This window comes from Entelurus aequoreus, linkage group LG16, assembly GCF_033978785.1.
Source record: "Entelurus aequoreus isolate RoL-2023_Sb linkage group LG16, RoL_Eaeq_v1.1, whole genome shotgun sequence".
In the NCBI taxonomy this organism is placed as follows: Eukaryota; Metazoa; Chordata; class Actinopteri; order Syngnathiformes; family Syngnathidae; genus Entelurus; species Entelurus aequoreus.
The window spans coordinates 12,407,765-12,420,161 of record NC_084746.1 but is presented as its reverse complement, the minus strand read 5'-3'; the positions used below and the strand labels follow the sequence as shown (position 1 = coordinate 12,420,161).

Below are 12,397 nucleotides of genomic sequence, written 5' to 3'. Positions count from 1 at the left end.
GGATAAGGGAGCCTCCAGGTCCCCACATAAGGTTCGACCTCTCCTCCGTCGAATAGTGAAGCGTCTCCACTTCCATCGCTCGCAACACCATGCGCGTACCTTCATCCATCTCCCTCTGGTCCATTTGCGGGAGAACGGTTGCTGCTCTCATTCTGTCTCGAACCGGAGGTCGCAGCTTGCTGCGCGGTTGTTCTCCCAATGCAAAGGAACGGCTCCGGACGAAGGCGTAAGGTAGGAAGTGATTTATCTATCATAAATCATCCAATAAACAAAAACAACAAGGATGCGTGCATAGCGCACGGGAAGTTAAGGAACTTATTACTTAGCATAGGCAAAAGACAAGGAACACTAGAACTCAAAAACTCACGTGACAAGTGCATGGAGCAAACACAATGAGAGCAGGACGAGTGACTGGCAAAGGCAACTTAAATAATGCCTCTGATTAGCGCTCGGGAAGCAGGTGAGCGGGCGAGGACTAATCAGAGACAGGTGCACACAAAGAGTGACCATGGCAACCAAAACAAACTCACAGGAGCACAACAAATAACAAAAGGAGTCCAAAATTAACAGAAAACACAAAAACATGATCCGGACCATGGATCATGACACCCTGCCTCGAAAAAAATAAATGTTTGCCTTGTTGTCCTAAAATATGAGCCCTCCTTTAAAGCAACACTTGCCTTGACCTTAAAAAGTCAAAATTCCTGGCCTGATCTCTTTTCAATTTTTGCGTATTGCCGGTATGACTGATCTAATAATACGGTCAGAGGGGCCGAAGTGTATTCAGAGTGCAACATTCAAAATAGCTGACTGAATTTGTTGCATTTGGTGATGTTTAGACAATATATTGACATACTTTGCAGAATGTAAATACAATTGGATATGGTTTAATGGACACAATGGAACACAAATAAGCATATAAACTTGTTTTTCTACTCTACTGCTACTTTAAAAATACTTTCCATTGAACAAAAGAATGAAAGTAAGGACTGAACCAGACAGACACACACACACACACACACACACACACACACACACACACACACACACACACACACGCACACACACACCCATGCACTCACTTGTGGGATTTCTTCCAGTCGGCCCCAGTGGGTCCAGCGCCGCAGTCATAGGCCTGGATAATAAATGTGTATTCCTTCTGGCTCTCGCAGTCCACAGGGCCGCTGGCTCTCAGTACGCCTTCTCCTGACGTGCGATTCAACACCACCGCCTCGAATGGAGCCGCCTGACCATAAATCTTAAAGGCACAAATTTCCCCTAAAAAGACAAGGAGAGAAATTTATGGAGCGGTGCTTGGCTCTGCAAGGATCGTTGCGACAAAGCAAGCAGTAGCCCGAGAGTAGTGAGTAGATATATTTCTGGTGAGGGAACCCACATGAGAAATGGCTTTAGTTAAAAAAAAACTGTAAACGATTCATTATAACGAGTCAAGTAAAATAAATGAATGTTCGCCTTGTTTTCAAAATGAAGGTGAAAAAGCATTTATACCTTTTTACATTTATCAACACAACATCCCAGTGTGACTGTGGGGCCACGGAATAATGGCGTTCGCTATTAACTGTTTGGGCATCTGATATACAGTCGTGGTCAAAAGTGTACATACACTTGTAAAGAACATCATGTCATGGCTGTCTTGAGTTTCCAATCATTTCTACAACTCTTATTTTTTTGTGATGTAGTGATTGGAGCACATACTTGTTGCTCACAAAAAAACATTCATGAAGTTTGCTTCTTTTATGAATTTATTATGGGTCTACTGAAAATGTGAGCAAATGTGCTGGCTCAAAAGTATACATACAGCAATGTTAAAGGCCTAATGAAATGTATTTTTTATTTAAATGGGGATAGCAGATCCATTCTATGTGTCATACTTGATCATTTCGCGATATTGCTGAAAGGATTTAGTAGAGAAAATCGACGATAAAGTTCGCAACTTTTGCTCGCTGATAAAAAAAAACCTCGCCCCTACCGGAAGTAGCGTGACGTCACAAGCGGTAGTGCTGCTCACAACTCCCAGTTGTTTACAATGGAGCGAGAGATATTAGGAGCGAGAAAGTGACGATTACCCCATTAATTTGAGCGAGGATGAAAGATTCGTGGATGAGGAACGTTAGAGTGACAGACTACAATGCAGTTCAAGAGATATCTTTTTTCGCTCTGACCGTAACTTAGGTACAAGCTGGCTCATTGGAATCCACACTCTCATCAATCAATCAATCAATGTTTATTTATATAGCCCTAAATCACAAGTGTCTCAAAGGGCTGCACAAGCCTCAACGACATCCTCGGTACAGAGCCCAAGGAAAAACTCACCCCAGTGGGACGTCAATGTGAATGACTATGAGAAACCTTGGAGAGGACCGCATATGTGGGTAACCCTTTCCCCCCCAGGGGAGACCGAAAGCAATGGATGTCGAGTGGGTCTGACATAATATTGGGAAAGTCCAGTCCACAGTGAATCCAACACATCAGCGAAAGTCCAGTCCATAGCGGGACCAGCAGGAAACCATCCCGAGCAGAGACGGGTCAGCAGTGTAGAGATGCACAGGCTAGCGGTCCACCCCGGGTCCCGACTCTGGACAGCCAGCACTTCATCCGTGGCCACCGGACTCTCTCCTTTTTCTATTGTGGATCACGGATTTGTATTTTAAACCACCTCGGATACTATATCCTCTTGAAAATGAGAGTCGAGAAGGCGAAATGGACATTAACAGTGACTTTTATCTCCACGACAATACATCGACGAAGCTCTTTAGCATGAGCTAACGTGATAGCATCTGTCTCAAATGCAGATAGAAACAAAATAAATAAATCCCTGACTGGAAGGATAAACAGAAGATCAACAATACTACTATCAGGAGACACCGAACCAAACACTGGACATGTAAATACACGGTTAATGTGTATTCGACGCCTGTCGAAGCCTAGCAATGCTGTTGCTAACGACGCTAACTTAACAACGGGACCTCGTCAGAGCTATGATAAAAACATTAGCGCTCCACCTACGCCAGCCAGCCCTCCTCTGCTCATCAACACCCGTGCTCACCTGCGTTCCAGCTATCGACGATGTGGTCGGCGGCCCGGAGACGTAGGAAGTCAAGGTGAGTTCGCCGCTAGCGCGTCTGCTATCCAACAAAGTCCTCCTTGTTGTGTTGCTACAGCCAGCCGCATACACCGATACCACCTACAACTTTCTTCTTTGCAGCCTCCATTGTTCATTAAACAAATTGCAAAAGATTCACCAACACAGATGTCCAGAATACTGTGGAATTTTGTCGAAGAAAACAGAGCCGTTTGTATTGTGTCCAAAAGGGTCCAAACACTTCCGTGGACCTCGCGACGTCACGCGCATACGTCATCCTCCAAAGGCGTTTTAAACCGGAAGTTCCCCGGGGAATTTAAAATTGCACTTTATAAGTTAACCCGGCCGTATTGGCATGTGTTGCAATGTTAGTAGTGGCTTTCAGTAGGCCTTTAAAGGCCTACTGAAAGCCACTACTACCGACCACGCAGTCTGATAGTTTATATATCAATGATGAAATCTTAACATTGCAACACATGCCAATACGGCCGGGTTAGATTAGTAAAGTGCAATTTTAAATTTCCCGCAAAATATCCTGCTGAAAACGTCTCGGTATGATGATGTTTGCGCGTGACGTCACGGATTGTAGCGGACATTTTGGGACAGCATTGTGGCCAGCTATTAAAGGCCTACTGAAAGCCACTACTACCGACCACGCAGTCTGATAGTTTATATATCAATGATGAAATGTTAACATTATAACACATGCCAATACGGCCGGGTTAACTTATAAAGTGACATTTTAAATTTGCCGCTAAACTTCCGGTTCGAAACGCCTCTGAGGATGACGTATGCGTGTGACGTAGCCCGGCGAACACGGGTATGCCTTCCACATTGAAGCCAATACGAAAAAGCTCTGTTTTCATTTCATAATTCCACAGTATTCTGGACATCTGTGTTCGTGAATCTGTTTCAATCATGTTCATTGCATTATGGAGAAGGAAGCTGAACAAGCAAAGAAGAAAGTTGTCGGTGCGAAATGGACGTATTTTTCGAACGTAGTCAGCCACAACAGTACACAGCCGGCGCTTCTTTGTTTACATTCCCGAAAGATGCAGTCAAGATGGAAGAACTCGGATAACAGAGACTCTAACCAGGAGGACTTTTGACTTCGATACACAGACGCCTGTAGAGAACTGGGACAACACAGACTCTTACCAGGATTACTTTGATTTGGATGACAAAGACGCAGACGTGCTACTGTGAGTATGCAGCTTTGGCTTCTAAACATTTGATCGCTTGACCGTATGTGCGCAACTTTTTTTTGCGTATGTACGCAACTTTTTAAAAATATATAAGCTTTATGAACCTTGGGTTAGGTGAACGGTCTTTTGGGCTGAGTGATTGTGTGTGTTGATCAGGTGTTTGAATTGTATTGGCGTGTTCTATGGAGCTAGGAGCTAGCATAGGAGCTAGGAGCTAGCATAACACGTACCGTACCGTACGTGCGCGTCACGTACGTAACTTTTTAAAAATATATAAGCTTTATGAACCTTGGGTTAGGTGAACGGTCTTTTGGGCTGAGTGATTGTGTGTGTTGATCAGGTGTTTGAATTGTATTGGCGTGTTCTATGGAGCTAGGAGCTAGCAGAGGAGCTAGGAGCTAGCATAACAAACACGCAGGTGTTATTATGCAGGATTAATTTGTGGCATATTAAATATAAGCCTGGTTGTGTTGTGGCTAATAGAGTATATATATGTCTTGTGTTTATTTACTGTTGTAGTCATTCCCAGCTGAATATCAGGTCACCCCCGGCTCTCACAGCATCTTCCCTATCTGAATAGCTTCAACTCCCCACTAGTCCTTCACTTGCACTTTACTCATCCACAAATCTTTCATCCTCGCTCAAATTAATGGGGAAATTGTCGCTTTCTCGGTCCGAATCTCTCTCACTTCATGCGGCCATCATTGTAAACAATAGGGAACTTTGCGGATATGTTCAACTGACTACGTCACGCTACTTCCGGTAGGGGCAAGCCTTTTTTTTATCAGATACCAAAAGTTGCAATCTTTATCGTCGTTGTTCTATACTAAATCCTTTCAGCAAAAATATGGCAATATCGCGAAATGATCAAGTATGACACATAGAATAGATCTGCTATCCCCGTTTAAATAAAAAAAAATAATTTCAGTAGGCCTTAAAGTCGTCTGTTTTCATCGCAAAATTCCACAGTATTCTGGACATCTGTGTTGGTGAATCTTTTGCAATTTGTTTAATGAACAATGAAGACAGCAAAGAAGAAAGCTGTAGGTGGGAAGCGGCGTATTAGCGGCCGGCTGCAGCAACACAAACACGTAGAGAACCGGGACAACAGAGACTCTTACCAGGAGGACTTTGAGTTGGATAGCAGACGTGCTACCGTGTGTACGCAGCTGCGTCTTCCAAACATTTGATCGCTTGCCCGTACGTGCGTGCCGCTATGTGCATGTCACGTACGTAACTTTGGGGAAATATATGTGCTGTATGAACTTTGCGGAGGTGAACGGTACTTTGGGCTGTGGGATTGAGTGTGTTGTGCGGGTGTTTGATTTGTATTGGTGGGTTATATGGACGGGAGGGGGGAGGTGTTTGTTATGTGGCATATTAAATATAAGCCTGGTTGTGTTGTGGCTAATAGAGTATATATATGTCTTGTGTTTATTTACTGTTTTAGTCATTCCCAGCTGAATATCAGGTCCCACCCGCCTCTCACAGCATCTTCCCTATCTGAATCGCTTCCACTGCCCTCTAATCCTTCACTCTCACTTTCCTCTTCCACGAATCTTTCATCCTCGGTCAAATTAATGGGGTAATCGTCGCTTTCTCGGTCCAAATCGCTCTCGCTGCTGGTGGCCATGATTGTAAACAATGTGCAGATGTGAGGAGCTCCACAACCTGTGACGTCACGCTACTTCCGGTACAGGCAAGGCTTTTTTTTATCAGCGACCAAAAGTTACGAACTTTATCGTCGATGTTCTCTACTAAATCCTTTCAGCAAAAATATGGCAATATCGCGAAATGATCAAGTATGACACATAGAATGGATCTGCTATCCCCGTTTAAATAAGAAAATCTCATTTCAGTAGGCCTTTAATATTTGCTTACATGTCCCTTGGCAAGTTTACCTGCAATAAGGCGCTTTTGGTAGCCATCCACAAGCTTCTGCTTGAATTTTTGACCACTCCTCTTGACAAAATTGGTGCAGTTCAGCTAAATGTGTTGGTTTCCTGACATGGACTTGTTTCTTCAGCATTGTCCACTTTGGGAAGGCCATTCTAAAACCTTCATTCTAGCCTGATTTAGCCATTCCTTTACCACTTTTGAGGTGTGTTTGGGGTCATTGTCCTGTTGGAACACCCAACTGCGCCCAAGACCCAACCTCCGGGCTGATGATTTTAGCTTGTCCTGAAGAATTTGGAGGTAATCCTCCTTTTTCATTGTCCCATTTACTCTCTGTAAAGCACCAGTTCCATTGGCAGCAAAACAGGCCCAGAGCATAATACTACCACCACCATGCTTGACGGTAGGTATGGTGTTCCTGGGATTAAAGGCCTGTTAGAATAATTGTTTCTAAGTTATCACAAAAACTTTGTGTTGAAATGAGTTCCCAGCAAGAAGACCAAAAGATGTCTTTGAAAGCTACCAAGAAGAAGGCTCGTAAAACTCCACTGTGTAGGGGGGGAAGCAAAATAAAGGTGTTCTGTTTCTTTCATGTATTGTAATCAATAGAAAGATATTGTCTGACCCAAGAACTACAAAAGCGAAGAGGAAACAGGACCAGACTCCCCTCCAGGCGACCTCTCTTTGAACTCTTTTACGAACCTCTTCTTTGAACTGTTTTACGATCTTTTCTGTGAACTATTTACGACGCCCGTCCCTTTGGAAGCAGCTGTTGACATGTGGTCAGAGAAAGTCCAAATAAAGGAAGGAGGCATACAATCTTTCGCCAGAGCGTGTGTGACACTGTAAGAGGTTACAGGTTGACATTTTTCTCCCCACTGAACCAAATTGAATTCTGTCTCTGTTGGATTCTTTGCTTCTTGTCTTGTTTAATAGATGTCATCAGTGTTTGAACCTGACAGGCCTCACCTTTTATCCTCCAAACATATTTTCTGGGCAGCTCAATTTTTGTTTCGACTGACCACAGAACTTTCCTCCAGAAGGTCTTATCTTTGTCCATGTGATGTCAAATGAAACAAAAATAAAGTTTTTTGGCCACAATACCCAGCAATATGTTTGGAGGAGAAAAGGTGAGGACTTTAATCCCAGGAACAACATGGCTACCATCAAGCATGGTGGTGGTAGTATTATGCTCTGGGCCTGTTTTGCTGCCAATGGAACTGGTGCTTTAAATGGGACAATGAAAAAGGAGGATTAGCTCCAAATTCTTCAGGACAAGCTCAAATCATCAGCCCGGAGGTTGGGTCTTGGGCGCAGTTGGGAGTTCCAACAGGACAATGACCCCAAACACACCTCAAAAGTGGTAAAGGAATGGCTAAATCAGGCTAGAATGAAGGTTTTAGAATGGCCTTCCCAAAGTCCTGACTTAAACGTGTGGACAATGCTGAAGAAACAAGTCCATGTCAGAAAAAACAACACATTTAGCTGAACTGCACCAATTTTGTCAAGAGGAGTGGTCAAAAATTCAGTCAGAAGCTTGTGGATGGCTACCAAAAGCGCCTTATTGCAGGTAAACTTGCCAAGGGACATGTAAGCAAATATTAACATTGCTGTATGTATACTTTTGAGCCAGCACATTTGCTCACATTTTCAGTAGACCCATAATAAATTCATAAAAGAAGCAAACTTTATGAATGTTTTTTGTGACCAACAAGTATGTGCTCCAATCACTACATCACAAAAAAATAAAAGTTGTAGAAATTATTGGAAAGTCAAGACAGCCATGACATCATATTAAAGTTAAAGTACCAATGATTGTCACACACACACTAGGTGTGGTGAAATTTTTCCTCTGCATTTGACCCATCCCCTTGATCTTTACAAGTGTATGTAAACTTTTGACCACGACTGTATATAATGAAGACAACACATGATGTAAGTGTCTATATTAGTTATATCAGCCTACAATAAAAATGACTTTAAAAGTCTTATATAAGTGTTATAATGAAGACAACACATGATGTAAGTGTCTATATTAGCCTACTATCAAAATGACTTTAAAAGTCTTATATAAGTGTTACACTGAAGAGAACACATGATGTAAGTGTCTATATTAGCCTACTATCAAAATGACTTTAAAATTCTTACATAAGTGTTATAATGAAGACAATACATGATATAAGTGTCTATGTTAGCTATATTAGCTTACTATCAAAATTACTTTAATAGTCTTATATAAGTGTTTTAATGAAGACAACACATGATGTAAGTGTCTATATTAGCTATATTAGCCTACTATCAAACTGACTTTAAAGGTCTTATATAAGTGTTATAATGAAGACAACACATTATGTAAGTGTCTATATTAGCTATATTAGCCTACTATCAAAATGAGTTTAAAAGTCTTATATAAGTGTTATAATGAAGACAACACATGATGTAAGTGTCTATATTAGCCTACTATCAAAATGACTTTAAAAGTCTTATATAAGTGTTATAACGAAGACAACACATGATGTAAGTGTCTATATTAGCCTACTATCAAAATGACTTTAAAAGTCTTATATAAGTGTTATAACGAAGACAACACATGATGTAAGTGTCTATAGTAGCTATATTAGCCTACTATCAAAATGACTTTAAAAGTCTTATATAAGTGTTATACTGAAGACAACACATGATGTAAGTGTCTATATTAGCCTACTATCAAAATGACTTTAAAAGTCTTATATAAGTGTTATAATGAAGACAACACATGATGTAAGTGTCTATATTAGCCTACTATCAAAATGACTTTAAAAGTCTTATATAAGTGTTATAACGAAGACAACACATGATGTAAGTGTCTATATTAGCTATATTAGCCTACTATCAAAATGACTTTAAAAGTCTTATATAAGTGTTATACTGAAGACAACACATGATGTAAGTGTCTATATTAGCCATATTAGCCTACTATCAAAATGACTTTAAAAGTCTTATATAAGTGTTATAATGAAGACAACACATGATGTAAGTGTCTATATTAGCCTACTATCAAAATGACTTTAAAAGTCTTATATAAGTGTTATAATGAAGACAACACATGATGTAAGTGTCTATATTAGCTATATTAGCCTACTATCAAAATGACTTTAAAAGTCTTATATAAGTGTTATACTGAAGACAACACATGATGTAAGTGTCTATATTAGCCATATTAGCCTACTATCAAAATGACTTTAAAAGTCTTATATAAGTGTTATAATGAAGACAACACATGATGTAAGTGTCTATATTAGCCTACTATCAAAATGACTTTAAAAGTCTTATATAAGTGTTATAACGAAGACAACACATGATGTAAGTGTCTATATTAGCTATATTAGCCTACTATCAAAATGACTTTAAAAGTCTTATATAAGTGTTATACTGAAGACAACACATGATGTAAGTGTCTATATTAGCCATATTAGCCTACTATCAAAATGACTTTAAAAGTCTTATATAAGTCTTATAATTAAGGCAACACATGATGTAAGTGTCTATATTAGCTATATTAGCCTACTATGGATTTATTACAATATTTGCAAGCTGGGTAACATTTGCTGTGGTCTGGAACAACATGGCACACAAACAACTATCAGAAATGCAGCCAATAATACATACAGATAATGTGTTATGAGACATGCAAATATAACTTAAATACACAGAGGACATAAGTAAAGGAAATTAAATGAGCTCAAAAATACCTACAAACGAGGCATAATGATGCAATATGTACATACAGCTAGTCTAAATAGCATGTTAGCATGGATTAGCTTGCAGTCCTGCACTGACCAAATATGCCTGATTAGCACTCCAACAAGTCAATAACGTCAACAAAGCTCACCTTTGTGCATTCACGCACAGTACAAAACGTTTGGTGGACAAAATGAGACAAATAAGGAGTGGCATAAAACATGTCTTTCTGTGGCAGGGTCAGAGAAAGTTGTGCATGTAAACAAACTACGGTGAGTTCATGGACCGCTAAAATTAGTAGGACAAAACGGTGCTCGCCAAATACTCTCATCAGTGAAGCATGTTTAATACAAACAGTGGGATTTGTAACAATTAGGAAGGTTTGTGTCATGTTTGTCCTCCTACACAAACCATATTAAAACAAAAAATCCCCTTTTTTCATTTTAATATATACAATAAACTATGCTTGTTGAATTATGTTATTCTAATCATGTGAACGTTACCTAGTGGAGCACATTTAAGCTTTCCCAAAACAAATAAACAAACAACCATTAACATTGGCTATTCAACAAAAATAAAGCATTATGTCTCAAATTCACACTTTTGCTGGCATAAGTTCCAAATTGTTTTTATACGGCATTAGAGAATAGAGAACAGGACACTGGAGTAGAGGTCATCGCAACCTTGACCTTTGATCGCCATATCTAATCGGACCAGATCCATCTGTGGCAAATTGAAGAAATTCCTCCCAGGCAAACAGCACGCGATCTCAATGTAATAGCAAAGACCCTAACCATAAAGCCTGAGGGTCAAGAATAAAGTATCATTGTAGAAAAGAGGAGATATAGAGTGACAATATAACTAATGAACACACAAACCACAAAACCAGTGAAGTTGTCACGTTGTGTAAATGGTAAATAAAAAGAGAATACAATGATTTGCAAATCCTTTTCAACTTATATTCAATTGAATAGACTGCAAAGACAATATATTTCATGTTTAAACTGGGATACTTTGTTATTTTTTGCAAATATGAGCTCATTTGGAATTTGATGCCTGCAACATGTTTCAAAAAAGCTGGCACGAGGGGCAAAAAAGACTGAGAAAGTTGAGGAATGCTCATCAAACACTTATTTGGAACATCCCACAGGTGAACAGGCAAATTGGGAACAGGTGGGTGCCATGATTGGGTATAAAAGCAGATTCCATGAAATGCTCAGTCATTCACAAACAAGGATGGGGCGAGGGTCACCACTTTGTCAACAAGTGCGTGAGCAAATTGTCGAACAGTTTAAAAACCACATTTCTCAACCAGCTATTGCAAGGAATTTAGGGATTTCACCATCTAAGGTGTGTAATATTACCAAAAGGTTCAGAGAATCTGGAGAAATCACTGCACGTAACATTGAATGCCGGTGACCTTGGATCCCTCAGGCGTTACTGCAACTAAAACCGACATCGGTGTGTAAAGGATATCACCACATGGGCTCAGGAACACTTCAGAAAACCACTGTCAGTAACTACAGTTGGTCGCTACATCTGTAAGTGCAAGTTAAAACTCTACTATGCAAAGCCAAAGCCATTTATCAACAACACCCAGAAATGCCGCCGGCTTCGCTGGGCCCCGAGCTCATCTAAGATGGACTGATACAAAGTGGAAAAGTGTTTTGTGGTCTGACGAGTCCACATTTCCAAATTGTTTTTGGAAACTGTGGACGTCGTGTCCTCCGAACCAAAGAGGAAAAGAACCATCCGGATTGTTCTAGGCGCAAAGTGTAAAAGCCAGCATGTGTGATGGTATGGGCGTGTATTAGTCCCCAAGACATGGGTAACTTACACATCTGTGAAGGCGCCATTAATGCTGAAAGATACATACAGATTTTGGAGCATCCAAGCAACGTTATCATGGACGCCCCTGCTTATTTCAGCAAGACAATGCCAAAGCCACGTGTTACATCAACGTGGCTTCATAGTAAAAGAGTGCGGGTACTAGACTGGCCTGCCTGTAGTCCAGACCTGTCTCCCATTGAAAATGTGTGGCGCATTATGAAGCCTAAAATAGCACAAGGGAGACCCCCGGACTGTTGAACAACTTAAGCTGTACATCAAGCAAGAATGGGAAAGAATTCCACCTGAGAAGCTTCAAAAATGTGTCTCCTCAGTTCCCAAACCTTTACTGAGTGTTGTTAAAAGGAAAGGCCATGTAACACAGTGGTAAAAATGCCACCGTGACAACTTTTTTGCAATGTGTTGCTGCCAGTAAATTCTAAGTCAATGATTATTTGCAAAAAAAAAAATTGTTAGTGAGACTGCTTCCAGCGGGCACTGTCACATGACTGTTTCGCTAATGCAACCAATCAAACGGAGCCTGGCAGTCACATGACCGCACTCAAACTACACGCTGTAAAAAGTGATACGGGGTCGGACGAGGCAGCACACCTCTTCAATGTCTACTTACAAACTATGGAAAAGA

General features: G+C 40.6%; 1 protein-coding gene across 3 annotated transcripts in view; it reads right to left on the bottom strand.

Moving 5' to 3' along the window:
• The window catches only part of clstn2a (calsyntenin 2a), a 636,349-nt gene that overhangs the window by 228,915 nt on the left and 395,037 nt on the right, over nucleotides 1-12,397 (bottom strand). For all 3 annotated transcript variants that reach the window (XM_062022193.1, XM_062022195.1, XM_062022194.1), the window contains one exon: nucleotides 1,083-1,278. In XM_062022193.1, the coding sequence (XP_061878177.1) occupies nucleotides 1,083-1,278 (196 nt within the window). The remainder of the gene's footprint in view (nucleotides 1-1,082; nucleotides 1,279-12,397) is intronic.